Below are 26642 nucleotides of genomic sequence, written 5' to 3'. Positions count from 1 at the left end.
AACTATTCGCTTTCAAGACAATATTAGAATTACGCGTAATAGACATTGAAATGAAACTACTTTTACGGATTTTATCGCGGTTTAATTTTACATTTTAGTTTCCTACGTTTGGACACCTTTGCAGGTATAGGTCACGGGTAGACTGAGATGGTGTTCGTCTTGACAGAAGATGTTGCTCGTTCTACCTTCATATTTTAATTAATTATTTGTGGTCCGACCTAAACGTCGGGAACTAAAATCTAAAATTAAACCGCGATAAATTCCGTAAAAGTAGTTTCATTTCAACAATATTAGAAGTATGAAGCGCATGAAGTGACTTCGAATTTATTCAACCTCAAAACCTTTTTGGCTATTTTCAGTGAAATTGTATTACAAAAAAGAGGATTGAGCTGTTTAATTTGTGTGAAAATGCGGATTAGGATTTCGATTAGCTCTTACCGTATTTAAGCTTTCGAAGAAAGCAACAAAAAGAGCAAATTTTTCATCCACAAATACGATGAATTTCGTACTAATTGGTTAACAGGAAAACAATCTGAATTTCTCTTTAATTTCCACGTAACCTATCTTTAGCCCGGGTTAGCATAAAGAGTGGAGAGTACAAAAAATATGATGTAACTATAATTTCAGTTATGAAACTACGCAGTATTAACTGCTCTGGCATTCTCGAGTAAAAAGAAGAGAAGAGAGAAATCTATTTCCATTTTATACTTGTTATTTCATTTGTCTGAAGCTCGATTAGTGCCCGGACGTTATGTTCTTTTAGAAAATGTAAGAATTTACGGTGAGTGCCATACGAAAAAAATTTTTTGCTCGCCATAATATTACCGATACAGGTGTGTTGAAGTTTGAAGTAATATACTAGAATCTAAAGAGGTTTGAAGCAATGCCGCATTGATTAAAACCTTAAAATTATACGACCAGATCTCTGTGGGCCAAAACTTAAAAAAAAACTTTTAAAATACTCCAAATTCTCGTCACCTCTGGCGCTGTCAATTTGTAACTGAGCTTTTGAGATGAAAATTTATTTTTGACTTTTACATTAGATTATTTTTTTATAGATTTTTTTATTAATCCTTAAAAATGGCGATGGCAGAGAAGAAAAACGAATACGCGCCGGGGATAGAAGCCGACAGAAAATTGCTTCACTTCGAGACGTGGGAGGACTATTTGGATTCGCTCATAGAAATCGCTGATCTCAGGAATTTGAGGAGCATAGCATCTGCCAGAACTATCGCGGCTCTTGGATACAGGTACTTACAATTTACTTGTATAAAACAGCATCTATAATGAGTCCATTATGTATAGTCTAGGCCCTCGCGTTTTATCACAGATAAAGTACGATGAACTTCCATTGTGAATTATGATTGTATCAGTCGAAATGATGATAAGAATGATATTCTTAGAGGTAAAAATAATAAAGACCGAAAAAGTAGCTATATCAAATTTGGACATTGTCTCTAATGGTTCGAGATGACTTTTATATAAGAGCATGCATGTTCTAAGAGTAACTTAATACCTTATATACGAGTATATCATAGGAGGGTAACCTGTTACCCATTAGATACGTTACCTTAAGAACCAGAGTACTGCGAGTAAATTTCTTTGAACATTCATTTTCAGGGCCTATGGTGACACGTTGACTGAGAGGGAATTCTACAACCGTCGTGAAGTCATACATGAGATCGTGTACCCTAAAGGCAAGCCGTATGTGCTGGTCAGCGAGGGAGCCAACTTAAATGACTCCTTCAATAGGGAACTAGCTGTCAGAGAACGAGCTAACAGAGTGGGCTTGCTACAGGTAAACTTAGACATTTGAGCACTTTCGTGGTTTTAATTTTTCCACCAATTAGAAAATATCGATAGTCAGGAAGAAAAATAGTGTTTTTTTGTCCGACCTAGCCATTTCCCATATGTAACCTAACGGTAGGTATCAGTTATTAGAACAACCTACATAGATGCCGCATCATCAACTTCCGTGGATTTAATGCTTAATGGGAACAACACCTGATTCGCAAGCGTCTGGACAACCGATAAAAAGCGCCAATGGGTCAGGATGTATCAAAAGCATTTCAAATCACAATTTTATTGAGGTAATGAACTTAGAAAAAGTAGGATATTTCAACGAGCGGCTCGTTATTCTATTCCAAATTATACATAGTTATATTTATCACCATTATCAAAAAACATTAATACGTATAACAAACCTCCATTCTCATCTTCTAGTCCATAATCTTCATCCGCCACTTCACGAAGGGTGGTTTCGAGATATCAGGCTACATCGACTACGCGCACAGACTCATATCTGAGAACTGGACCCCGTTCTTCAAGGGAGGCAAGATGCTGTGGCCCAGGGACAATGATCTCGGATACTATCACTGGCGTCATGGAACCGTTCGCAGTAATATTAGCAGGAATTATAAGGTAATATTCATTATTGTTATTCGGTTGTATAATATTATAGCGTTTGTTAGTCGGATGAAGATAGACATCGATGACGTTGGTGTCAATCGATTGGGGAGTCTTTGGTAGTCAATTGCGAATATGTCCAGCAATGGATGAATATGGGCTGATGATGATGATGTTAGCGTCTTGTCACACTGTAGAACAAAGGCCTGCCTAGCTGTTAGGGTTCCATAACCAAAATGTAAAATATAAACAATTTTCGGCTCCGCAAGTCTATTCGAAAGTCCGTATATCAGTCGGTTATATGTCCAGCGTATAACAAACTCTTGACCGTGATTGTGGAATAGTTAAAATATTAATAGATAAAAATTGAATTCGAGTAAGCAGCCGTTGGAATGGTCATAGTTTTTCAACTTATTATTAATATAACACAACAGGAAAGAAAAAAAGTGACTGATAGGTACTATTATCGTTAATAATAAAATTTGATTACTTGTAGATATTTAAAATGTTTCTTGAAACCTGATATACTCTGAAACCTCGAGGTTAGATATTTCGGCGAACGATATCGACGTCTTGCATCACTTCGCGAACATTATTGCATAGTTCTCAAACTTTGTTCCCCTGTATTGAGCAAAATATGTCGCAAAGTATGCAAATCATTCCTTACTATAATCAATTTGTTTTGAATCTTTAATGACCTTAAGTTTTATCAAAAAACACAGTTTAAAAATAGAATGCGTCTAAAATCCAACAATAAAGATAATTAAATTAATCATACTAACCGCACTGAAATATATCAATCGGTTATTTATTTAAGGGGTTTTTATAAAATGACACACCAAAACCAAAATCTATGGAGACAGTACTATTTATAAATTCACTTTCATGTAGTTTACGTTCAAAATCTGCTGGTAAACGTTATTCAATAAAAACTTAACCAAGTAATGGCTTCGTTAAACTCCTTCAAAGTCCTCCTTTCCTCATTAGAAAGTTTAATTATTTACGAGTTCGTTTGATCACCAATTTGTAAGAAAAAAGTTAAGGAACTTGCCGTTCAGACCGTGTCATGCTTGGTCATTGCAGATTTTACAGAAATAATAGAATGAAAGAAAATTTATAATATAAGAAAAGAAAAGAATAATTTTAGATAAATCTCATGTATGCGTTGTTTGAGTTATTTAAGAAAAATAAAATAAACCATTAAAATACTCAGTGTTTCGAAAACCTCATTAAATCTATTGATTAAAAAAACTACATCTAAATTTAGAGAGACGAAAATGATAAATGTTAGAATTGAATTTGCCAACGTCATCGGGAGTAAACAAATTTGTTTGCCATCGTATTTTAGTTATATTTAAAATTCTATTATAATATTGGCTCTCTAGTATGATTTACGAGAGAGCGCTCACCAAACATGCAAACAATTGCAACAGCTGCCGGTGAAAGATAGAGCTTTGATAGGAGCACGTAATATTTAAAAATCGCTGTGTAAGGTGTTGCCAATTTTCCATAAAAATACTGCTGAATTTTGCTGCAAAACTGTTGGAAATATAACTTGATTGAAATACTGTTTCGTAAAATGTAACTAATAACGTGTGTGCAAAAATGTTATGTAAATGGCCAAAAAAAAAATCATTAAAATTTTCCACGGTAGCGTGGGAGGATTCAGCGTAGGCCTTTGTCCAGCAGTAGGATACTATAAGCTAGAAAAAAGAAAGACTAGATCGGTAGTAATAGCTTCTTATGTCTTCATTTCGCGCCAATAATAAACGTTTTCGTTAGTGATGAACTTTATTATTTTTCTATTTTTGTCATTATAATTGTTGATACATTTTCTCATTGCAGCCAGTTATGGATCCAGACAGAGGGTTGCTATTCCAAAACCGTCACGACCACAAGATCATTTGTCCCGATCCCCAACAGGACCCGGGGCAGAACACCACCAAGCAAAGAATAAACTCACCGAGATACACTCAGATCGAACTATACGACCATGTTGTAAGGAGAAGAAGTTGATATGTGCTAGCGAAACTAGTAAAGTGTCCGCGCTATGCTAGGAGGCGACCCAATGCGCTATGTGAGCGATGAAAGATCAAAGAGTTTCTTTGTTTTGAAAAACGACTCCGTATTAAGGAATTTTAATCTTCGTGTCGCGGGCTTCATAAACATTCAAGTCACATGCAAAAAGACACCCAGACTGAAAACTTGCATTCGTGAATCACACCAATGGTTGTAGGAGATCGCTGAGTGCCGATGAGCTGGGTTTGGCATGGTGACTTCAACCACTCGGACAGAAGATCAATCGATAGCTGTCTGAAGTCGCGTGACTTGCCTATGGCCTACTTCTAGTCTCACCGCTCAAATACATCAGAAAGTGACTAGCATTTGCGCGTACACTAAAGTACTGCTCCTAGCACGAAATAAAACGAATAATACTTTGAGTTATCTTTAATCATATTTTATTATAAATAAAAAAAATAATGAGCATGGATTGCTCCCAAAATATGTATACGGATTGTTACAAAAAAAATGCAAATCTCTTGAAATTTAATAAGAACTAGATTTAGGCTGTTTTGCTGTTTGAGGTTCGTAATTGAACATGCTGATTCCTCTAGAAGATACATTATGGCAGCTGTCAGTTTAAACTTCTTACGACCAAGGTTGCAAATTTTCTTTAGGAATCAGTATTATATTAATAAAGAAAAATATTTTAAATATTTCGTATAGTAACTACGGTAGATTTTATAGAAAATCCTCATTGGTAGTCACTTTTAAATTTATATCAGTTTTAATGAAAATTATGATTTCTTATATCATGACATACATAACAAATATTTTATTTATTCTAACAGTTTTATCAGTTGCTCAAAATCAATAAAATGTTTAAGTAGGTACATATTTTGTATGGGGCCGCCAGACTTATTTATTTGTTATAATTTGGCAGAATAAATGCCGTTATTATTTGTGGTCAAATATTGTATTGATCATTTAAAATGATTTTATAAATCAACATATAAAAAGCCTTATTTTCTAAAATATGTATATATTTTAAACACCGCCATTAGTATTCGTTTTCAAATGCCTGCCTTAAATCTAATTATTTGTAACTATTTACTAAGAAGAAATATTCATTAAAAGCGAAATATCCAAACAAATGTCTTTTATTTCTTCTTGTTTAAATCTGCTTTTTACTAATTTATTTTTTAATTCTTAATTATCCTTAGAAATCAAACTATTATTATTCAGTGCTTAAATTGAAACTATATTAAAAAGATGGGCGTGAAAGACTAACATACACACTTAAAACTAAATAATAACTATAACATTTTTTTCATTAAAAAAAGATAATAAAAGCGAAAATTTTGATCTTCTCGAGAGCAAAGCACATGTTATAGTTATTTATCTAAATAAATATAAAGTAAATAAAAAAGTTTTGCAGTTCCATTAAAATTGTGTAGGTATTATGATTGTAAAAGCGAAACAGTGATACAATGTGCGTAGCGGCCTGAATGAAGGGACCTTTTTCATGATGACAATCATTTTAACTTTAAGAAGTATTGGTAGGCGCCCTAACCTTCGACTTGCAACATACTAGATAATCATAGTCAATAGCAAATTGTCAAAAAATAATAATTCTAACTTAATTTTTAAGCTGGGTTAAAATCAATTCCCGTATAAGCCTTTCATTAACATAAACTATTTCGGAGATATTTCTACACAGACGTAAAACTGTTGTTTTTTGAACCACAAAAATATAAATACTCTTTATGTCTACTGAAATACGAATAATGTTTTCTTGCCCAAAATATTTCGAAGAGCAAAAAAATATTGAACATGGTCCCAACATATCCATTCTATTTATTGTTTAATTATTTAATTATAAATTACCAGTAGACACGGTTGAACTTTGTGACTTAAGAGATTCTAAACGAGTCCTTTTTGCGGTTTCTCTGGATGCGCTTTGTACTTCTGCAGTACGGAGAGTGATGCCAAATATGTCTTCGTGGTAACGATTTTCATTCTGAAACAAAAAGAGGAAAATCAAACTGATAACCTCCTTTTTTTTGAAGTCTTTAAAAAAATAGAAAAAAATCATTATTTTCCACAACGAGAGTTAAATATATTAAAAATATTGTCATCAATTATGAAAACGAAGTTAAACTTTTATTTAAGTAGATATCAGATATTTTCAGTACACAAATACTTTAGTCGAATTCTTGCTTAACGCATCTTAGGAAACCTGTCAAACATTTGTGTGAAAAATATAATTTGTCTGCGCCATAGGTTTCTCTCTAACAATGAACCTTCCAAACGAAAGTACAATGAAAAAATAAGTCATGTCCTACCCGTAGAATGGCGATGAATTCCTTCGCCTCCTCTTGTGGCAGTTGGGCATATTTCTGAATGATGTCTTGGAGTTTTTGTTCAACATCGTCCGCCATTTTACAATCGCCGCACACGTAGAAGTGGCCTCTTTCCTCCGTCAGCAGTCTTGTTATTTCCTTACCTTCATCTTCTAGCAGCGTTTGGACGTATTTCTAAATGAAAAAGAAGATTTAAAAGTCAATTATAGTTTTATGATGTCTTCAAGAAATAACTCAAATTTTGCTGGCCATAAAATAAAATAGGTGATCAAAATCTATTAATGTTCGAGTTTCAAAGTTAAGCAGGACCGATCGGTTTTAGACTTTTGACTGAAGTCCGATGGAAGACAAATCTCAATATTGCAGATAATTGTTCACCTCATGTTACAGAGATTTCAGGGAGTGTAGTCTACATTGAATTGGTTTGGAGAGATACTTATGAGATACTTATGGATACAGTTACTAAGTACACTTACTTTACGAGAACCTGCCTCTCTTGATACTGCTAGCATAGCTTTGTGTAGTACGCCATCACTCAGCGCAACTTCTTTTTCGTCCTTATACAATTCCATTTCCTTATATCGGCACCCGAAGAACAGCCACATTGGTCCAGGGTTATGGGACATCAAACGTTTGATGAGGTGCCTTCTGTGGTGCCAGAAGCCCCTGAACGGTGCTATACCAGTACCAGGACCGACCAGGATAAGCGGTGCAGAAATATCTTTAGGCATGTGGAAGGTCGGTTTACTGTAAAAAGCACATTTAGTTAGTTTTTGCTCTCACGAATTAGTCAAGAACATGGATTTTTGAAATAAAGCTTACAATCTGATGAACGCGATCACTTCGTCACTAGGTTTTAGGTTTTGGAGATAAGTCGAACACACGCCGTAGTGCAATGGTCCTTTGCCATCTGAAACAATTAATTCGTTTAGTTTTACTATAGTCTCAATATTTACTCGCATTTTATAATTGTCTGGACTTTAAAAGAGACGGCGACCCCTGAGTTTGTTTCGAAATTTCTACTCAGATAGGACATGTCGACTCCATCGATCTCAAAAAAGACATGTAAAATGTAATGATATATGCAATTTGCAGAATAAATTATCTAATTTTTTTCATAGTAGAATAAAAAGTTGGTATTTTTCAAAGAGCTTACTTTCAGTCCTATATAAAACAACAGCGACAGTGAGGTGGATACTTTGAGGATGTGCCAAAAGCGACGAAGATATAGAATAAAATCTTGGTTGCAATGGACTTAGTAGCGTAGCGAGTAGAGACGCCTGAGGCGTGCATGACGGGAACTGCTCCAGAACTTCTGCCAAGTGCGGATAATAGAAACTTATCCAGTCGTGATATTTGTTTGAGTCCTGAAAAAATAAGGATTTTATAAAGTACTTGAAACAAGTAACTTTTTTCTATATGTATTATATTTTCCTTAGTCATATTTTTCCTTACCGAAACCAGTTCTTTAATTTTCTCAGCGTCTTTTTCGTCCGTGCACGCATCGGCAAGGTACTTCAGTACTTTAGTCGTTGGTGGGGTTGTGATGTCCAAAAACCTTGTGAATATATTTCGGATGGTCGCAGGGGGTATCCGATCGTATGAGTCCCAAGTTCTAACAGTACCTGAAACCAAGGAACAATAATCAAATTCTATTGATATTTTCTAGAAAATTTCTGTTGGGTAAATTGTTTTCTGTTAACAACCAGTGACCATGACCATTTCGTTTTATTAATATTTGCTTATTCATTATCATACCGTTAATAGATTGGATATACATACTATTTTGCACGAAACAAAACAGGTAGTTCTTTGTAATAATTATTGTGACCTATCACGCTAATTTATACAATTAATAATTAATACTACCGCATAAGCGATAATGTTACAACCAATAAAAAACGTTTGAATAATATAATCAATAAATATGTTTACTTTACCTGTTGGTGTTAGTGTTTCCTTCATGACTTGTAATTGTACTATGCTATCTAGGTCATCAACGCCTTTCAGCCTGGCTAGCACTGTATCAACGATTTCTTTTCTATTAACAGCTAATATACCTATATGATCTCCTGGTACATATTTTATGTCACTCTGAAATGAAAGAAGAATATAAATGCTTATTTTTTTAATGTTCCGTTTGATCTTTGATACATGTTATGAATGATGATCCTCTTGGTAACGAATTCAACATTATAATTTTACGATTTACATTTAAGCAAATGGGTTATAAACTTTCGGCAATAAGCATAATTTTACATGTTTTAATGCTTGGTATTTAAGTAAATCCTTTGTCACCTTTGTCTCCAAGTTTATAAATATCGTCTCAGTATTCGACTCTTCATGTTTCGCGAGGGTTTGATTTTCTTTCAGAGTGCAGGTTATCAACTGTTTTTTGAAACCACCTTCTAATGCTTGTAGTAAAGGCATTTCTGAACTAGGCTTGCCAAATCTGACCGTTTCTTCGGTGGCTGGGAGCGATATAAGTGAATTTTGTGCATTCTTTACCATGTCAGATTCGTCCAAGCAGAATGTTTTACATGATTCCTAAAAAAATCAAAAGATAAATTAATTCCAATTAAGGCGACCCATAATTTGTGGTTATTCAAGACAAATATCGAGAAACTCTTCATACCTGGAATATGTCTGATGACCATGAACGGAATCTCTGTTCAAGTCCATACATTTCATCGCCACAACACAGATCCATGATTCTTTCGCCACCCAATTCACCAATGAAGGTATCTATGAGCTTTCCAAAGTTACAGAATTTTGGATAAGCACTTGATCCTAAAGCAAATACTGCGAAGCGAACATTGCTTAATGGAGCTATGTGTTCTACCGATGATGTTCCTGTAACGCAACCTGCGAAAAATTATGTTGTATCAAAAATCAATAAATGTGCGAAAGAGAGAAAAGAGTTAAGTCTTATCGAGAGAAAAGAGTTGTTATGTCTTCTTTAAGTATAATAAGAGTTCTTTTTCCAAAACTTACTTCTGCTGGACTCCAGTCGGGTTAACTTTCTATTATCCATATTTGCAGCAAGAATACTGTTTGTTCGAAGGAATGCCTTTTGTGTCGGTGTTTTGTATCCCCTGCAAGGAATAAAATATTAGTACCTGCACTACCTACTCTTACAATTTTGCTTATACACGGTGATATTTTTGGTCGTCTTACAAAAGCAGCCCAGTTCATGTATCCGACGTAAAGTACCCCTAGGCGCGATTATTATTTTTTATCATCAACTAAGATAATAAGTACGAAGAAAAATTAAACAAGAGAAATCTGAAAATACTCTTAAATATGATCAAAACGCCGCCGCCCGCGCCCCTCACCATTGTTACTCGGCAATCGGCATTGGCTCGGACCGCTCTCGTAGCAGAGCTGTATTTCTAAAAAACTACGAATTGCGTCATAATGTTGAATAAAAATTGCATTTTAAATTTATTAAAATCTCATAAATACCAATTTTTTTATCATGAACGTGTTCTAGTCATTGGATACACGAACTGGACTGCTTTTGTAAGACGACTAAAAAATCACGGTGTATATCAAGAGCTGAACTAAGTTATTTCACTCACGCAGAATGGAAGTCCAGCTGATCCATTTGGTTTTCTTTTTCGTTATTCAACATTTGGATCAAATGTTCGGCAAAATCCTAGAAAATGATACATCAATATTACTATCCACCTTCTTTATAAGGCAATACATCTTAATGTCTGTCAGATATACATACTTCTCCGTTGGCCGGTGGTTCCCCATTTCCAAACGTTGATGTGACGATGAGAAGTAAAGTTTCGTGCTCAATGGAAAACATGTCGTAATCAGCCATGCATTGAACCTAAAAGATTAATTGTGATCAGTTTACATAATTTTCAACAACTCAGAGCATTGTTTGACTAGGGGCCTTAAAAAAAATGTAGGGATTTTAGATTACAACTCGAATCATATTATTATTCTGGTGGCCTATTTTGATGTTAAGGATGATCATTATCTTTATTTGAGTGCTAATAAAACCTGGTTCATCAAATCGCTTTAAATTCTGATAATGCTAACACCATTATTTTTTTGCGCCACAATGACTAAGCATACAATTTATCAAAATTCCAGACACATTGTGAACTTTGCTCTGATGCGTAGTTAATTTTCAAGACGCTTACCTGGGCGTTGAATGCGTGACCAAAAAGGTTTCCTAACTCCTTAGCATACTGTTCAGATTTGCCTGTCTCGGTGGCGTACAGGATAGTCGCCTTGATGCGTTTAGAGAGAGCCCGACCAAATAGTTTGGAAGTAAATTTGACGGCTCGGGCAATCTGCTTAAAGTGGAACTTCCTATGAACAGACTTAGTACCGTCCGATTTTGTCCATACGTGGGTCTTCCAAGCTGGTTCCTGTTAGTTTCAAAAGATGCTTGTGATGATATTCATATTAGGCTTAATATAAAGCGTGTTACAAATATGTTATGACATGTTTTTGATTTAAATTATTGCTGCAAACAATCTAAGCATTAAAACTGATAGACGTCATTAATGATCGATACCATGATATAATTTTTTTCTCAATCAATACACTTTATAGCACAAAAAAAATGAATCATTTTTTACTTGCCTAATCAACAAAAGAAGAGCACTATGTGAGATAATATTGTTGTTTTAGTATTGGGGGATTTATGGTCGAGTGTCAGATTGTGTTAAGAATGATCCCGACCCATCGGCCGACCTCGAATAATTGGGAAGCGGTGGGGAAAATGAGTAATGACTTCGGATTAACACAACAATCTGGATACTCGGGCTTGAGTATGTATGACTATATTTAATGAAGATATATGTGCTAATGGTTTTCTTGGTCCACTTTGCTAAAAGTCGCTATTTGGTGAGAAATTAGTGATTTTTTGAAGATTGAAAAGATTGTCATGTTACCTGGTAGTCATACGAAGGCCTCAGATGATATGCAACCATTTCTTGATGGAAAACCGGAGTTAGGGATCCTGACATCGGTGGCACTATCCAGATCCAATCAGAAGGACATCCTCCCCTGGAACGATTTTTTGGTATTGAACAAGTGAAAGAAAGCACCTACAATATTTATTTGTATAAAACAACAAGTCTTTGCAGAGGTTTATAATATGTTTGCGAAAAACACACACGAAACATGTAAATAAAAAGGAAAACAAGACGATTTTCTCCTTTGTAAAATGTTGAGGTCACATTGGTTGTATCAATTTTATAGTCTCGTAAAAACAAATCACCTTTGGGTCTAGGGTCCTCTACGGTCACTTAAAAACAAAATTGGAAATCAAGTTTTGTAATACAGTAGTTAAATTCTAACAATAACGCCATCCAATCAAAACAAAATAAATGTATTACTAGGTATCACTTTATGAAAAAATATGAAAGACGAGGGAGATGCGAGTGGGAACTGTATGTAGTACGTTAGTTATTCTAGGTGAACCATGTCCATTTCTTTAAGTGGTAGTTTTGCTTAGATAAAAGTATGACGTAAGATCCTCAAATTGCCAAAATCAGTTCTGTAGTGCCAGAGCGCGTTACCTTTTTGTAATATTAATATAGAAATAGTAAATACATATTCCTGAAAATGTTATTTCTTTATTATTATTTTTATTAGATAAACTTATATTTTTCTACCACTCTTGCCTCTTTTTGGGCAGAAGTTCTCCCAAAATGTTCCGCGTTGTTAAGCGCTCCTTACCTCACTTTGCTTTCGGTCTCCATATGTTTCATGAACTGCTCAGACGCTGAATGATGGTCAACTATAGAGACGTTATCCCGATGAAAACTGTACAGCACTGCTATATTCACTTCCACCAGTGCTTTATCCTTCCACAGGGATACCGACATGTTTGTATCCAAACCCATGTTTTTTGCCACGTCCTAAAAAGAATTTGTCAACTTTACTCACGATTCCCTTAAAATAAATTGTTTATATGTAGAGCTACGTTCATATCGTCTTATCGCATGGTTGATGCGACCAGAGATTAAGTCATAATTGAACTTGACCTTTTACGTGACTAATATTGTAAATCGGAACGTTTGTATGAATGGATGTATGTATGTTTGTTCCTCTTTCACGCATAAACTGCGAAACATGAAATTTGGTACAGGTTTTCCTGTGGGATCATTTTCGATTTTTAGCGGGCGGGCTTGGGGGCAACAGCTAGTTAAGATATAAGGATTTATTTACTTTATGTATTTCGGTCTAAATAACGCGCTGGCAATGAAAAATTCTCATCAACCACATACAAAACAGTTTTCTTACCTCCAAAACATTGAGCCTGTTGGCATCGCAAAGGTTTCGGCACCCTATCTCTGTGCCCATGTACCAGCCGTTGAAGGCAGTCGCTGTGAACTCCAGACCACCGCAGTCCATCCTCATGTTGGAGACGGCTGGTAACGCGTACCAGCGTAGCCCAAGGTCTTGGAACCAGTCATATCTGGAAGGGAAATATGGAGATACAATTTGTTCTTAAGTTTCGCTCAACTTAGAGATATTGGTTCATTAGCTAAGGCGATTTGCGTTTCTTTTGGTATCATTTTTCTTCCAAAGAAGTCATGTGATGTTTTGGACTTTTCTTTAATTTAATGACATATTTATAATTTTGGTTTTAGGATGTAATATGTTAAAATAAAGAGATCATAATGATTCACTCGTGAATAAAAAATCCGTAGCCTCGATATGCGTGCCTGTAAAACCTTAAAACTACTTTGAATTTATCAACATTCTAAGCTGGCCAATGTTCTAACTACGGATTGCGTAACAATTCCCATCCACTATATTCTTTTAAATAATTCGTTTTTGAAGTTCAACTGACATGTAGTCGACGAGATCCATAAAAATATAACACGAACATACTTGGGGTGATCCATCTTGACTTCCATGACGATTTCTCTAGGGATGTCGAAGTACTCGGGATCCTTGCCGTCAGCTGACAGCACAAGCGGCAATACATCCCAGGCAGTCCTTTTCTTTGGATTCCAACCTAATTTCAGACAGACCTGAAAAAAAGGACAATTGTAGTGTGGACGTGTGATTATTGTTGTTATTTTGGGTACAGGATTTACACATCTGTAAAATATGGTATCAGAGGTGTATGACTATGATAAAGGTATAATTATTTTCACATAATGACATCTGAAGACCTGAAATGTCCTGAACTTTTTGACTAAAGATAAACATTTGAATAATTAATAAAGCGGATTAATTAATGTATTCCCTTGAGTAAGAAAGTCACACCTATCAGTGGACCTAACGCTACGAGTACCTGCTTAGGAATACGGTAAATGTGAAAGTGAGGCAGAGCATTTTATGTTGTAGAGCGTTGTATCTTTCCCAAAACTGCAATATCATTCATATTTTATTTCAAATAAATGCAAACTAAATAATTTACATGATCAAAATTCTTAATTATTGACAAAAACTTAACCTATAAACTTCTATTTACGTGTAGACAACCTGTTATACTTGATAACGTAGACTTTTATTGTTATTTTTTCTTTAAAACCTGTTCAAGTTATGTCATTCGTATAATACCAATAAGCATTAGAAGGTTAAAGTTGTTTTCAAAATATATAGACAGGTTTTATTAAAATTTAAGTGGCTTGTGCGAGTGTTGGTCGTGATTTAACATAAACCTGCTAATAGCACACATTAAAGTAAGCAATCGTTAAATATTTTGTTATTTAGTTCTAGAGATCAATGAAGTTATGTACGCGTCTGTAAACAAGATGAAATTTAAAAACCCCCGATACTAACCCCCTTACTTGTTATCAAACGAAGCTAAGAACTCTCTTTGTTAGTCATCTTTCTCATATTTCAGTGCGCTGTCATTTAAGTCTCTACTTTCAAACGGTTCGAGCCATTTTCATCAAAAATACCTTAGAACTCACGCACCCCATTCACCTTTAATACAAAACAAACTAAATTGAAATCGCTCAATCCATTTGACGTAAAAATAAAATTATTCAACATTTTAATTCTCATAAAGACTGGCAAAGTTTAATCAATTCTAGTTTAAGATCTCACAATTTATTTCTTTTCATCAATTTAATTGTTATTTGTATCCAATTAAAAGCAAAGAAATAGAGTTTTATACTAGTTATTAATGTTATTTTGTTGCTTTCAATAGCTACATATAATTTCGCATAGAATTTGGCACACATTTCAATGTCTATAATTTTTTACAGCCAAGAATGAATTATTCTCACAATAGTTACTATAAAAAAGTCAGTAAAATTAACATTTTTGATGGGCCAGTGTACTTACATCAGTAAACTCGACTTTTCCCGGATCTCCGAGCACGGTGCCGTCGGGCTGGCGGTAGCCGGCGTAGCTGATGAGCTGGGGGTTCCATATCCTGTAGTCATGCTTACCATCTGTTCTCTGAGGGAACACCGTTATCGCCGACCTGAGATAAAGTTATTTTAGTTTTGAATAGAGGGTTTTTTGATTCGTCCAAGATGTAGAGCTTGCGTAGAATAGTTTGAAAGAAGTATGGTTAAATTTTTAAATGATTATTACGAAAATTATAAGCATAAAAAAATGACTCAGGGCATAATCTTGGCGACAATTGATTTTTTCGCAACGATCTAAGTACGTAATAATTATTACCGTTTAATTGATAACTGTAAAGATACATTGAATTCGATTTAATTACAATTATGTTCGGAAAAATTGAGGTGTTGTTACCTTATGTTTCCCTTATTAGTGCCATATTTGATGTGAGTGCAGAGCGCTTCAAACATACCGCTGGCAGTAGTAACTTCCCTGCAGTCGAAAATCTGTGAAAATAATATTTTATTAGAGTGATTATAAAACATTCATTAAAATTAAGATAAAATTATAAATGAAAAAGCGTATTAAAAATAAAAGTTACGTAATAAGGGCTTTACTTGGTAGTTTTTGATTAATCAGAGTGATCAATATAGAGACTAGAAATACTTCATTATGTTGCATACGCCATGTATGATATCTAGTCTTATGCATGTAATATTTATTAATCCCAGTAGGTTCAAAGAAAAACATGGTACCACCGTGTACTAACTGCACTAACTATTAAAACGCGCTTTTATTATCATTTACATTAGGTAAACTCTTTCATTTCAGTTCTAGTTCCTCTCACTAAAACTTTAGAACAAATACACGATAAACCTACGTATATTTAAGCACTTGTTACACATACTAAAGTACCATAGACGTTAGTAATTTATCTTTAGAGCGACATAACTTGCCAGTAACGTTAAGACGACTAATGACACTTAGTTTGTGTCTCGTTATAAAGTTGGTAAGCTCTGCAACCCTAATTAAAAGTTCGTACGTCTGTTTAGATGTGAAGGTAATTTTAAATTAAGAACAACTTTCTTGACATGTTCATATTTATTTACAAGCTTGATGTTAGCTGCAAGTCGATGTAACCCGTTTTTGACAGGCTTCTGTTTGGGATGGGAATTTATCACGATTCCACTCGAGTGTCTCGGATTATTGTTTAACAATTTTCAAATCGAGTTTTATCGACCTATATCAAATGTGACCTGTAAAAATGTAGCATGAAATCTCTAATTCCTTTTTAATTTATACTTACACTTTGCGACTCGTGTTGTAAAGATTTATATGTAAAACTTAAGATTAGCCGAAAATCCAGGTTTAACAGTAACATTTAAAAATATGAATAACATAGAAGTTTAGTTACAGTTTTAAATACTACTGAAATGCACGCGTAATCTATACTTCTATACTAATATATAAGGCTGAAGAGTTTGTTTGTTTGTTTGAACGCGCTTATCTCCTGAACTACTGGTCCAAATTGAAAAAATCTTTTTGTGTTGAATAGACCATTTTTCGAGGAAGGCTTTAGGCTATAAACCATCACGCTGCGACTAATAGGAGCGAAGATACAATGGAAAATGTGAAGAAAACAGTGCAGGTATAAATCATAACTTATATCTTCTACCCACGGGAACGAAGTCGCGGGCAACAGCTAGTTTTAAATAAAGTTTTATTATTAAAGTTATTAAACCAAAACAGTAGGTAATTTAAATTGATTGTTTCAATATACTTTATTATGAATATAAATAATGATTATAATCCAGCTCTTATCTAAGATATTAATTCTAGTGCATTGAATAAACAATTTATCACATTATATGTATTATGAATATTTATAACCATTTTAAAATGGCATATCATCGTCATATTATTGTTTATGATGACGTGCCTCCTTTTATTGGTTTGTATCTTGCTGCTGTAAGCTATTGTTCTTGATATAGGGATGATAATCACATAGTACGACATAAAAGTGCAGTATGTTAGTACTAGTATATCTTACGAGCGGTTTGCCCGTGTGCTTGCCCGCTACGAAAAGGAATCATCTTGCTACATACGACGTAATATTATTTTTAACTAGCTGTTACCCGCGACTTCGTCTGCGCGGTTAGGAAATAAAATATTTTCTCGTAATAAATCGTAGCCTATGTGTTAATCCAAGGTGTCAGCTAACTGCTAACAAAATTTCATTAAAATCGGTTCAGCCGTTTTAACGTGAAGAAGTAACAAACACACACACAAACTTTCGCCTTTATAATATTAGTGGGATATTTTGTTTTGTTGCATTGTTTTCGCAAACTAGACACTGCTTCTCCTACCAACTTTGCTTTGGGTTGTCTTTTAATGCATCTTTTTATTCATGTTACAGATACAGAAAAACTATACCTACAGATTAATTCTACACTTCTAAGATGATAAGAGAGTTGTTAAAGGCCCTGACTGCTAGACCGGGAGTCAGTTCGGTTCCCATCCGGGACGAATGTTTGTGTGATCAGAACGGTATTTTCTTCTGTGCCTAAGAGTAATTTATCTACATATATCATGTATGTATTTTAAAATATATAAGTAGTAGTATGTTTATCAGTTGTCTAGTACCTACTCATACAAGCCTAGCTTGGTTTGAAACTAGATGGCGTTGTGTGAGAATTGTAGAATCTTATGGTGGTTCTAAATCCTAGTACATGACAAATCTACTTTATCTTGTAAAGAGTAATACCAATGACGTATTCATATGATATATTATTCAAGTCATGCAAATATTTCACGTAACCTGTCATACAGTGAAGCAAAGGAATTCGGGAAAAATCTTTGGGAAACAAATCTAATTTGAGTCACGACTTGACGAGTGATGGGTGGTGTACCAAACTAGCTTTATATAGGTCGTTACAAAAATCCGAAGGCACAATATTTAAAGGACCTTATATTAATTGCTAAACATTTTTTGTCCAGAAATTTGAAGTATGAAAGTAAATTGTTATTGAGGGACAACATTTAATTTGTGTTTGTGACTCTACACTGAGTAATTTAATACGTTTGTCGTCAGGGTTTCGGAAACACCTAAGTCACATACAGAAAACTCTCAGACTTGTTTTCGTGGAGTTCACAATCCAAAGCGGGGATCGAACCCACGGTACGTCACACATAGTTCACTTGGCAGTTATCCCTGCAATGTAGAGCTTCTATAATAACTGTGTATTTATACATCATACTGTATATTGCTTTATATATTAACATCTTATTTTCGGAGGCTACAAATAGCAAAAGACACGCAAGACTTTTAGACCACTCATTATTTTGGGGCACCTTAATTGGTTGGCATTTGTTTCCTGTTATAAACAAACTTGGTACTTATGTATGTAAAGCATGCAACTTGTATTATATTCAATGTCATTTTCAACAGCCAACAGTATGTGTTGGTGTTGTTTCAGTAGCAGACTATGATCTAAATCCCCCAGACTTAGTAAAGCCATATTTTAATGAGGCTTGAATGATAGAGTTTTATCACAGAACGACCGAACGTTTGGACAAATGAGATCTAATGTCTTAACAATTGCCACAAAAAGAAAAGTACATTTTTCAGTCAAAAGGTAAGTAGTCGAATTACGATAGTATTATTTTAATTTCATTACAAAAACGGAATTGATATTATGAATGTGAATGACTTTAAATTTAATGATATTTATTAATAAATGTGAATAATTAAGAGCTTATTTGATATTCGCAATTATTAACATTGAAAATTGCATAATTATAGGCGTGTCTGTCTAAAAAAACGGTTCTCTACTTTTTACAGACAAAAAAGTCTACTTAATTAAAATATTTGCTTTTGATAAACAGGTCTAAAATGAAATTATAAAACTTAGTCGATAAAAATATAGGCGTATTTTAATAATACTTAAAAAAAAAAACTACTTTACCTCGTTTACCTGACATTTAAAATAAATAAATATCAGATGCCATTGTGAAATAGTTTGGCTTTATTTTTTTTTACAATAAACTAAATATCAATGTGTAGTCGTAAGGCACCTTTTAATATTTTCTAAAACTTTAGCGTCGATTCCTCGTTTTGAAATGAGTATCTACCGCAATGAAATAGATAGATATAAAAAAGTATTTTTTTTCAATTTTCCTTTTCTACCAAAGATAAATAACATAGCATTTTCACAGTTGACTTTAATATTGATTTGAAACATTTTAAAATTATTGTAGTACCTCAACTTATTATATAGGTAAGTATAGCAACCAATATTTTATCTGGCTTATTGGACGATTCGCACTAATCTCATTTAGTAGCGTGCGAATCGACACCTTTTCAAATATGTAGTAAGTTATTCGCACACATTTTATACGATTCAAAACCTATCTGTCTATAGTGAAACTAAACTAGATAAGGAAGTATAAATACTAAGTTTGAAGACTTACTTGCAATTTCTTCCACTGTATTCTGCCGATACATCTGAAGGCGTTCCTCCACGCCAGCTTAGCGCCGAACACGAGTTCCGGAGTATTTAACTGATAGGTGCCTTTAACTTTTAAATCCTTTTTGATTTCCTCTAGTCTAGCCCTGTGGGGTGGTGTGTCTTCCCTGCAAAGAAAACGAATCTTTTGTTACAAAAAAAAATATATTTTTATTTACAAAAAAAAGTAACTTAATACCTTGAGTGGCTACACTCATTACACAACGCTTCAACAGAGCCTACTAAAAATAAAAAAAATGATTTGGCAGTGTCAACACAAATTATTTTTATTTTCAAAAAACAAAAGTTGCACCGTAAAAAGTGACACGAGTTTTATAATATGAAATTAAAAATTCATGAGTTATTAATTTTTTTAGTGCAGTAAACAATTAAACGTAAATGTCACGATGCGGTTTATTTCAATAAATTTAAATATTTATTCTATTAATACACTTTTTATTACGACAAATGGCAAAAATGTACAGCTAATTTCTGTGCTACTGCGACATAGCAGTATAACCTTAATGTGTATGCATTTGTTTATTCCTGGTGTTTTTTGTATTAAAAAGGAAAACTATTTACTGTCTGACTGGTATTCTGCCATGTCAAGCTGCGAGCTCACTTGTTATCTTTTTGACTATAAGGCCAGCGATAGCTTGAGACAGTGTCTTTATACAAAGACTGATTTGGTCTTCAATCTGTTACAAATCAAATAGTTTACTGCAAATTTTTAAGGTTAATTGATAATTATGTCTATGCGATGATTTCAAGAAGGAGTGTCTTTATATTTTGTAAAGTGAGTTCTTGAAGTATTTTGCCACAAAGTAACACTAAGACATGCCAAAAATCGAATTGTTAAATAAATACTTTTGGGTTCAGTAGGTATTCAATTAGTAAAACAGAACCCTATTACTCGAGCGTCCCTGTCTGTCCGTCTGTAATACACCGTTGTAGCTAGACAGTAGAAAATTGTTATTGATAAGTTATACCTATAGCCGCTAATACTAACAAATAAAAAGCGAGTTTAAGTATTAATTTGACCATAAAGTAGGGTGCCCGACCAATTTGATTATTTGTAGACGTAGTGGTGAAGAGTCCGTCTTGCATCTGACCGGTTTTGAAATTCGGTCACATATCACTTACGGGTATAAGGTACGGGTATACGGGTATATGGGTATAATATAACTTGGTACCTAATTTCATATTTAGTAGTTACCTGCGGATAGACGCGTAGTATTGTCTCAAGAAGGACTCAGCCTCCTGGTATACTTCGTCAGCTGTGCGTGGTGTGTCTCCCCTTCCCTGGATGCCCATGATACTGGCCTTGCAGACGCGTTCCGTACATCTTGTGTTCTGGAAATAAAGATAGGAGACGTTGAACATTTGTGATAAAGAGCCGAAGTTTGTGACTCAATTCTTTATTGAAATCTGATGTGATATTCAGAAGAGTAAATTCAGTCTAGGGGGTCCCAGGCAACTGGGTTAAGGAGGTCAGAGAGGCAGTTGCTTCTCGTAAAACACTGGTATTTAGCTGCAACCGGTTGGCGTGGAAGCTGATCCTAACATAGTTGGGAAAACGCTAAGATGATGATGATTCAGTAGGATGAGATCAGTCTTTGGTCCCCCGCTGAAATCGAAACCGCCGACGCAAGGTGTCATTATTACTGTGCCATCAGTGCTATAAATATAATTGACCGTTGATGGATTCACTTCTAAATGATCTACGGTATCAAATGTAACTCTAATTGTTTTTGTAATCTAATGACTGTAATTTCTTCCACGGACGAGAATTTGTCATTAATTTCCTCCTTTAATGTGTTTTATACAAATTACATAAAAACAGTTTTTCCACCTCATCAGTAGTACAATAATCTTAACTATACAAATCCCAAGGCCGTATAACCAGCTAGCTATATATTATAATTATAATGAGTTGTCATACGCCTGACCACATTTGTATAAATGTTTGTATACAAATATAACAAAGCCTTTGTTTGCTTTGAGCTATATGGTCAATGAACAAATACGAGATAAATTCTGTGGTCAATAAAATAAAAATACGTGTGGCACTCGGGGACTGCCGCGGTAAAGCTATTGCATAAATACTTATACACCTATATACTTTCTCACAAACAGCTGATTATGTATTCGTCCGATTTCGGAGCAGCTCGTCTCGATTCGGGCGAGTTCCGTAAAGTCGTACAATACGTCTAATCGCATGACACACAGCGCCGTGTCGAAGACTGCCGAACTGACACGACGTTAGACGATGCACGGCCTTCAAGCCACACCTCCGTGCCCGTCGGAGTGGGGAGCGTGAGATTTTTTCGTTACGGAATTTCTGGGTTTAGTCCCCGCGCTCAAGGCCTGCGATAGAAGCTATGCAATAGCTTAAAAATATTTTTTAACTTTAAATGACACTTCTTGTATAAGGTGCATCTTGTATTGACTGCACGGATAGCCCAGGGGTTGAGGTCACCACGCCAAACCCACTGTGCGCGACGTGTCGCGTGTTCGATCTCCGAGTGGTACAAGCATTTGCATGATCCATGAATGCTTGTTCTGAGTCTGGGTGTCTTTGTTTACGTGATTACATACAGTTACTGAAACTCCAAGCGACACAAAGATAATTCCTCATTGAAAAGTCATTAAAAAAAGGTTTTAGACTAAGAATCTACTCTCATTACGTATTCCACCAAGCTAGATCTTATGAACTGTGATAGCAGGACTGTTGACACTTTCAAAAGCGATGTACTTATGCTGCCGCTATAACAACTAAAGTTCGAGGTTAAATAACGGTTGTTTTAGTAATAAATTTTTTAACTGATTTATTTTCATTAACCTATTTGTACGGAACTCTAAGAGCTCAGCGTTTGACTCGCACTTTAATGCTCTTTAAATAATCATAGCATAATACATAAAGTTGTCATTTGTGAATTAATCGATGAAATGTACATTGTTATTATACTGTCATGTCTGCTGACATAATAATCTCACTTCTTTTGTTTCCTTTGTCACCAGTATCTAATTACTGTCCTAGTTTATAAATCACCATTAGAAAAATTAATTTATCAATAAAACATGTCTAGGTGTAATTATATAGTAGGTAACTGGAATTATATGATTTATTGTTGACTTTTAATTTCTTCGATACAATTTTTTTTTTCTTAAATCTTTTAATCATTAAAGTTTACTGATAAACTTTAAGGAAAAACTTATTACAAGTTGACACATTTACTACGTTGTTTTTAATTGAAAAATATAAACAGCCTGGTATATTATACGTTCAAAATATCAAAGTTGATAACAGCATATTAAGTAATTTAAAATCAGCGAAACGTAATATTTAATTTATACACATTTTGTACCTGGTAAGACTAGAAGCTGATTTAAAATTAGATTTTAAAACGAAACTGTTTTAATCATTTTAACACAGTAAAAAAAGTTATAAATCTTTTTTAAAACTTAGATTGCAAAGTTATGTAAAAAAACGCATGGACGCCAACCTCAGAAACTACTGTTCCGATATGAAAAATCTTTCAGTGTTAGATAGCCCATTTACTGAGAAAGGCTATAAGATGTATCATGATATTATTAATTGGAGCAGTGAAGTTATCTTATGTGATACAAAAGCGTCGAGAATATGCGTGCACTCTTTTTGATCCGGTTTTCAAACCACGCGGACGAAGTCGCGCGCAACTGTTTGTACATTATAAATCTTCTAATTATAAAATTCCCGTGTCACGATGTTAGTTACCGTACTCCTCCAAAACTTCTTTACCGATTTTAACCAAATTCTATATGCGTATTCAGTAGGTCTGAGAATTGGCTAACATCTATTTTTCATACCCCTAAGTCATAAGGGTTGCTCACACAAAATTTTAATTTTTTAATTTTTGGACGAACTTTTTTGCTTTTATAATGTGGTATTAAAAAATAATTTATTAAGCAAAACAACGTTTGCTGGGTCAGCTAGTAAAGTTATAAATGTATCTATTTTTCTTCAACAAGAAATATTCTTTGATGATCATGTCATATTGTCATGTCATTTACATAAATATTTACACTATTATTCAATAGCTATGAATATGCAAATATCACTAGTATAACCACAAGTGATTTTGTTTGATCCGGCTTCTGTAAACACTCATAGCTAATGACTTGTAACGTAACATGTTAATAGATGTTCTTTGTAAACGAAATAACCTTTCCTGGATAGGACTAAGAAATTAAACGTTGATACGCATATGTCAAGGTCATTAAAAAAAGTTGGACTAACTTGGATAATGATGTTTGGAAATTAATCTGACTTTTGATTTGATAATTTGAATGTTGGTGTTTAGAATAATTATACTTATTACTATTAAATGATGTAACGGTTTACTCACACGTATTTATCGGGGTAGCCCGACTAGTTTCGGACCCAACCAGAGTCCTTAATCATGAGCAGACGCGGCGGGATCGCGAGTCGAAAGTTCGTGAGTAAACCGTAATGAATCATTCTCACGACAGTTACTATCAATATACTTATTACTATACAAGATTTTTCATTTCTTTTTTTAATTTAGTTTGTCTGTTGTCATCCTCTACAATAAATTGGTAGATGTTTGTGTTTTGCTCTTTGAACTCAATTTCAGTCACTTTCCCAAATTCATAAATTTTTGTTCCTTGACCAACTTATTTAGATCAAAATTCTCACGTTCTTGAACACAAAAACAAAATGTCTGAGGTATAAAAAAGAACGGAGCATCACTTACCTACACAATTATACATACGTGTAATATATGAGTATCTGTAGATTACCATTCTATAATTACGTATAAAATGGGATGACTGAGGAAGTACGGTATGTTCATTTTCCTGTGCAATTCTTGATAAAATTACACCGTTGCAGTTATAAAAAAAGATTAGCAACATATGACGTTTTAAAAATACAATTTTTAATGCATCTTTTGCGTTTCGGTACTAAGTCCTTGTGACGCAGTGTGTTTCATAGAGATTATGTCACAATGCGCAACGTTTTACGGGTTCGATTTCCGCTTAGAGTTCGTTTTTTTGTCATACATTAAAGCTTATTTTGAGTTGAGGTGTCTGTGTAGCTTTAAATGTCTGTAAACCCCTCGCGACACAACGTTTGGTATAGGAGTGTTTTTTGTTTAATAAAAATGTTTTTATTAGATATATCTTCCATTGATATGCAAATCAAAATTGAGATAGCCCTAATAAGTAAAAAAAAAACTTGTGTTGGAGAATTATTATTATTTTAAAAAGAAAAAGCAAACCTAAGTATATTTCACGCTTGTTCTATAGTTCGCACTAAAATATGACTCCTATTTTGCAATAGCTCATTTTACGAAATGGCAAACATACGTCGAACAAACAACTAGGCTGAACTAACAACGTATTAGCAAGTTCATTAACAGTTTTGCTAGCAAATACTAGACATTATTTCACTGCACTCACACATAGACACATTGTGTTTGCTAGCTTTGTACGTACCTACAGGTAGATATTAAATAGAGACTTAGTGGGAGCGTACTACGTGCATTTGTGCATGTATACATTCTGTTTTGTAATATTACGTTATAGCCGTAGCATTAGTCCCAAAATGTGGAATCTAATTTTCAGTAACGATTTTAGTCTAATTAGAATTATTTAGCATATTTTTATCCAGCCCACTGTGCCCCATTGGCATACGTCTGTAATTATTGAGAAAGTATTGACGATGAAAATAAACATTCTCTTCGTTACATCACAACTTCGTTAAGTAATTAATTCCGATCGATGTTATAATCATAATGATATGTTAATAACAAACAAACAGACAAAGTACAGAGTTCAACTTTCCGTTACGTTTTACAGTTGTAAAACTATTATATGGAATATAATTATTTGTCACGTGACTGCAATCAATACATTAAGTGTCATTAAGGTGCGTTTCCATGGAGCCAGTTGCGACCGATCAAAGGCACTTGCATCAGACGCGCGGGGCTAATGGGCGTTGTTACTAGTATTGTCAGAATTTACCAAGTGTAGGCTGAGAAAAATGGAAGGTATTTGCTCTGCAGTGGGACACTAAATGGCTATAATAAGCTTTAAGACACTACGTTTCTACTCCAAGAAATGCATTAAGATTCAATTTGTATTGACCATCATGCTGGACATAGGCCTCTTGCCTTATAGAGAAGGAATGCTCGCTCACTGGTAGTAACTGATTTTAGATTCCAGTATTTTGCATCCAAGTTTCCTTGCAATGTTTTCCATTACATTTTATTTTAGAACCTGCACCACGTCCATATAAATCCATGCATAGAGCTGCAAGGCTATTGACTCTAGAAAGTTAACCTAAAAAAAAAACTTTCTACGTCATAAAAATCGGTTTTGCATCCTAACTTAACGTCCATCCTGTCTACATATCTATGTAGGCATATCACACGATTGGGGTAAGACACTTTACTGCTTCAGCAACTTTCCAAAGTTGTCTGTCTTTCTTGTCACTGTCAAATAGATATTTTAGATTGTCATTTAGCCAAGTGTCAATCTTGAATGAGCTATCTATGTTTGTCGCATCAGCCGCATGTCAGTCGCGATGCACGAAACAGTACCTTTAGTTCGACGTATTCCATTTGCGTTTGCGTTCAGCTAATTATTTGTTGCCGAGCCGGCCATTGTGTAACTGTTCTCTGTAACTAATCAAGCCGGTTTCCAATCAATGGGCAGACCTTCTGTACTCTGATATCCTGGTTGAAACCTTGACTTAATACAATTGTAATCGTGTTAATTTGTTCAGATGGCTGTATGACAGATGGTACTTCTTAAAAATGTTGGTCGCCGAGACAAGGTTAAGCTAATGCACGGATAGCCGAGTGGTTGAGGCCACCACGACAAATTCGCGGAACGTGACACTGCTCGGGTTCGAACCTCGCGTAGGACAAGCATTTGACTGACTCACAAAGACTTGTCCTGAGTCTGGGTATCTTTGTGACTGTGACTAAAATGTTTGTGGCCACAAGAATAAAATTCCATAAAGCGGAAGTAGTTAATCAAAAAAGTATGTATGAGCATCTTTCGTCATGTT

At 34.5% G+C, this 26642-nt stretch overlaps 2 protein-coding genes across 2 annotated transcripts; one reads left to right on the top strand and one right to left on the bottom strand.

Annotated features, from left to right (window-relative positions):
- Positions 1 to 949: 949 nt before the first annotated feature.
- Positions 950 to 4557, top strand: LOC113504512 (cilia- and flagella-associated protein 299-like). The gene is made up of 4 exons (XM_026886845.1): positions 950 to 1250; positions 1621 to 1798; positions 2224 to 2421; positions 4252 to 4557. Exons 1-4 carry the CDS (start codon positions 1081 to 1083, stop codon positions 4420 to 4422), a joined length of 717 nt encoding a protein of 238 aa, XP_026742646.1. The 5' UTR covers positions 950 to 1080; the 3' UTR covers positions 4423 to 4557.
- Positions 4558 to 6028: 1471 nt separating this feature from the next.
- On the bottom strand, positions 6029 to 21006 carry LOC113504511 (nitric oxide synthase-like). The gene is made up of 21 exons (XM_026886844.1): positions 20781 to 21006; positions 19530 to 19692; positions 15474 to 15565; positions 15051 to 15192; positions 13641 to 13783; positions 13047 to 13221; positions 12480 to 12661; positions 11690 to 11804; positions 10931 to 11161; positions 10507 to 10611; positions 10352 to 10428; positions 9765 to 9865; positions 9406 to 9635; positions 9069 to 9317; positions 8711 to 8864; positions 8226 to 8395; positions 7927 to 8137; positions 7593 to 7680; positions 7247 to 7517; positions 6753 to 6944; positions 6029 to 6427 (listed from the first exon to the last, which is right to left on the bottom strand). Exons 1-21 carry the CDS (start codon positions 20945 to 20947, stop codon positions 6284 to 6286), a joined length of 3402 nt encoding a protein of 1133 aa, XP_026742645.1. The 5' UTR covers positions 20948 to 21006; the 3' UTR covers positions 6029 to 6283.
- Positions 21007 to 26642: the final 5636 nt, after the last annotated feature.

Source organism: Trichoplusia ni, chromosome 22, assembly GCF_003590095.1.
Source record: "Trichoplusia ni isolate ovarian cell line Hi5 chromosome 22, tn1, whole genome shotgun sequence".
Classification (NCBI taxonomy): Eukaryota; Metazoa; Arthropoda; class Insecta; order Lepidoptera; family Noctuidae; genus Trichoplusia; species Trichoplusia ni.
Note: the sequence above shows the minus strand (reverse complement) of the source record. Positions and strands in the feature narration are given on the sequence as shown.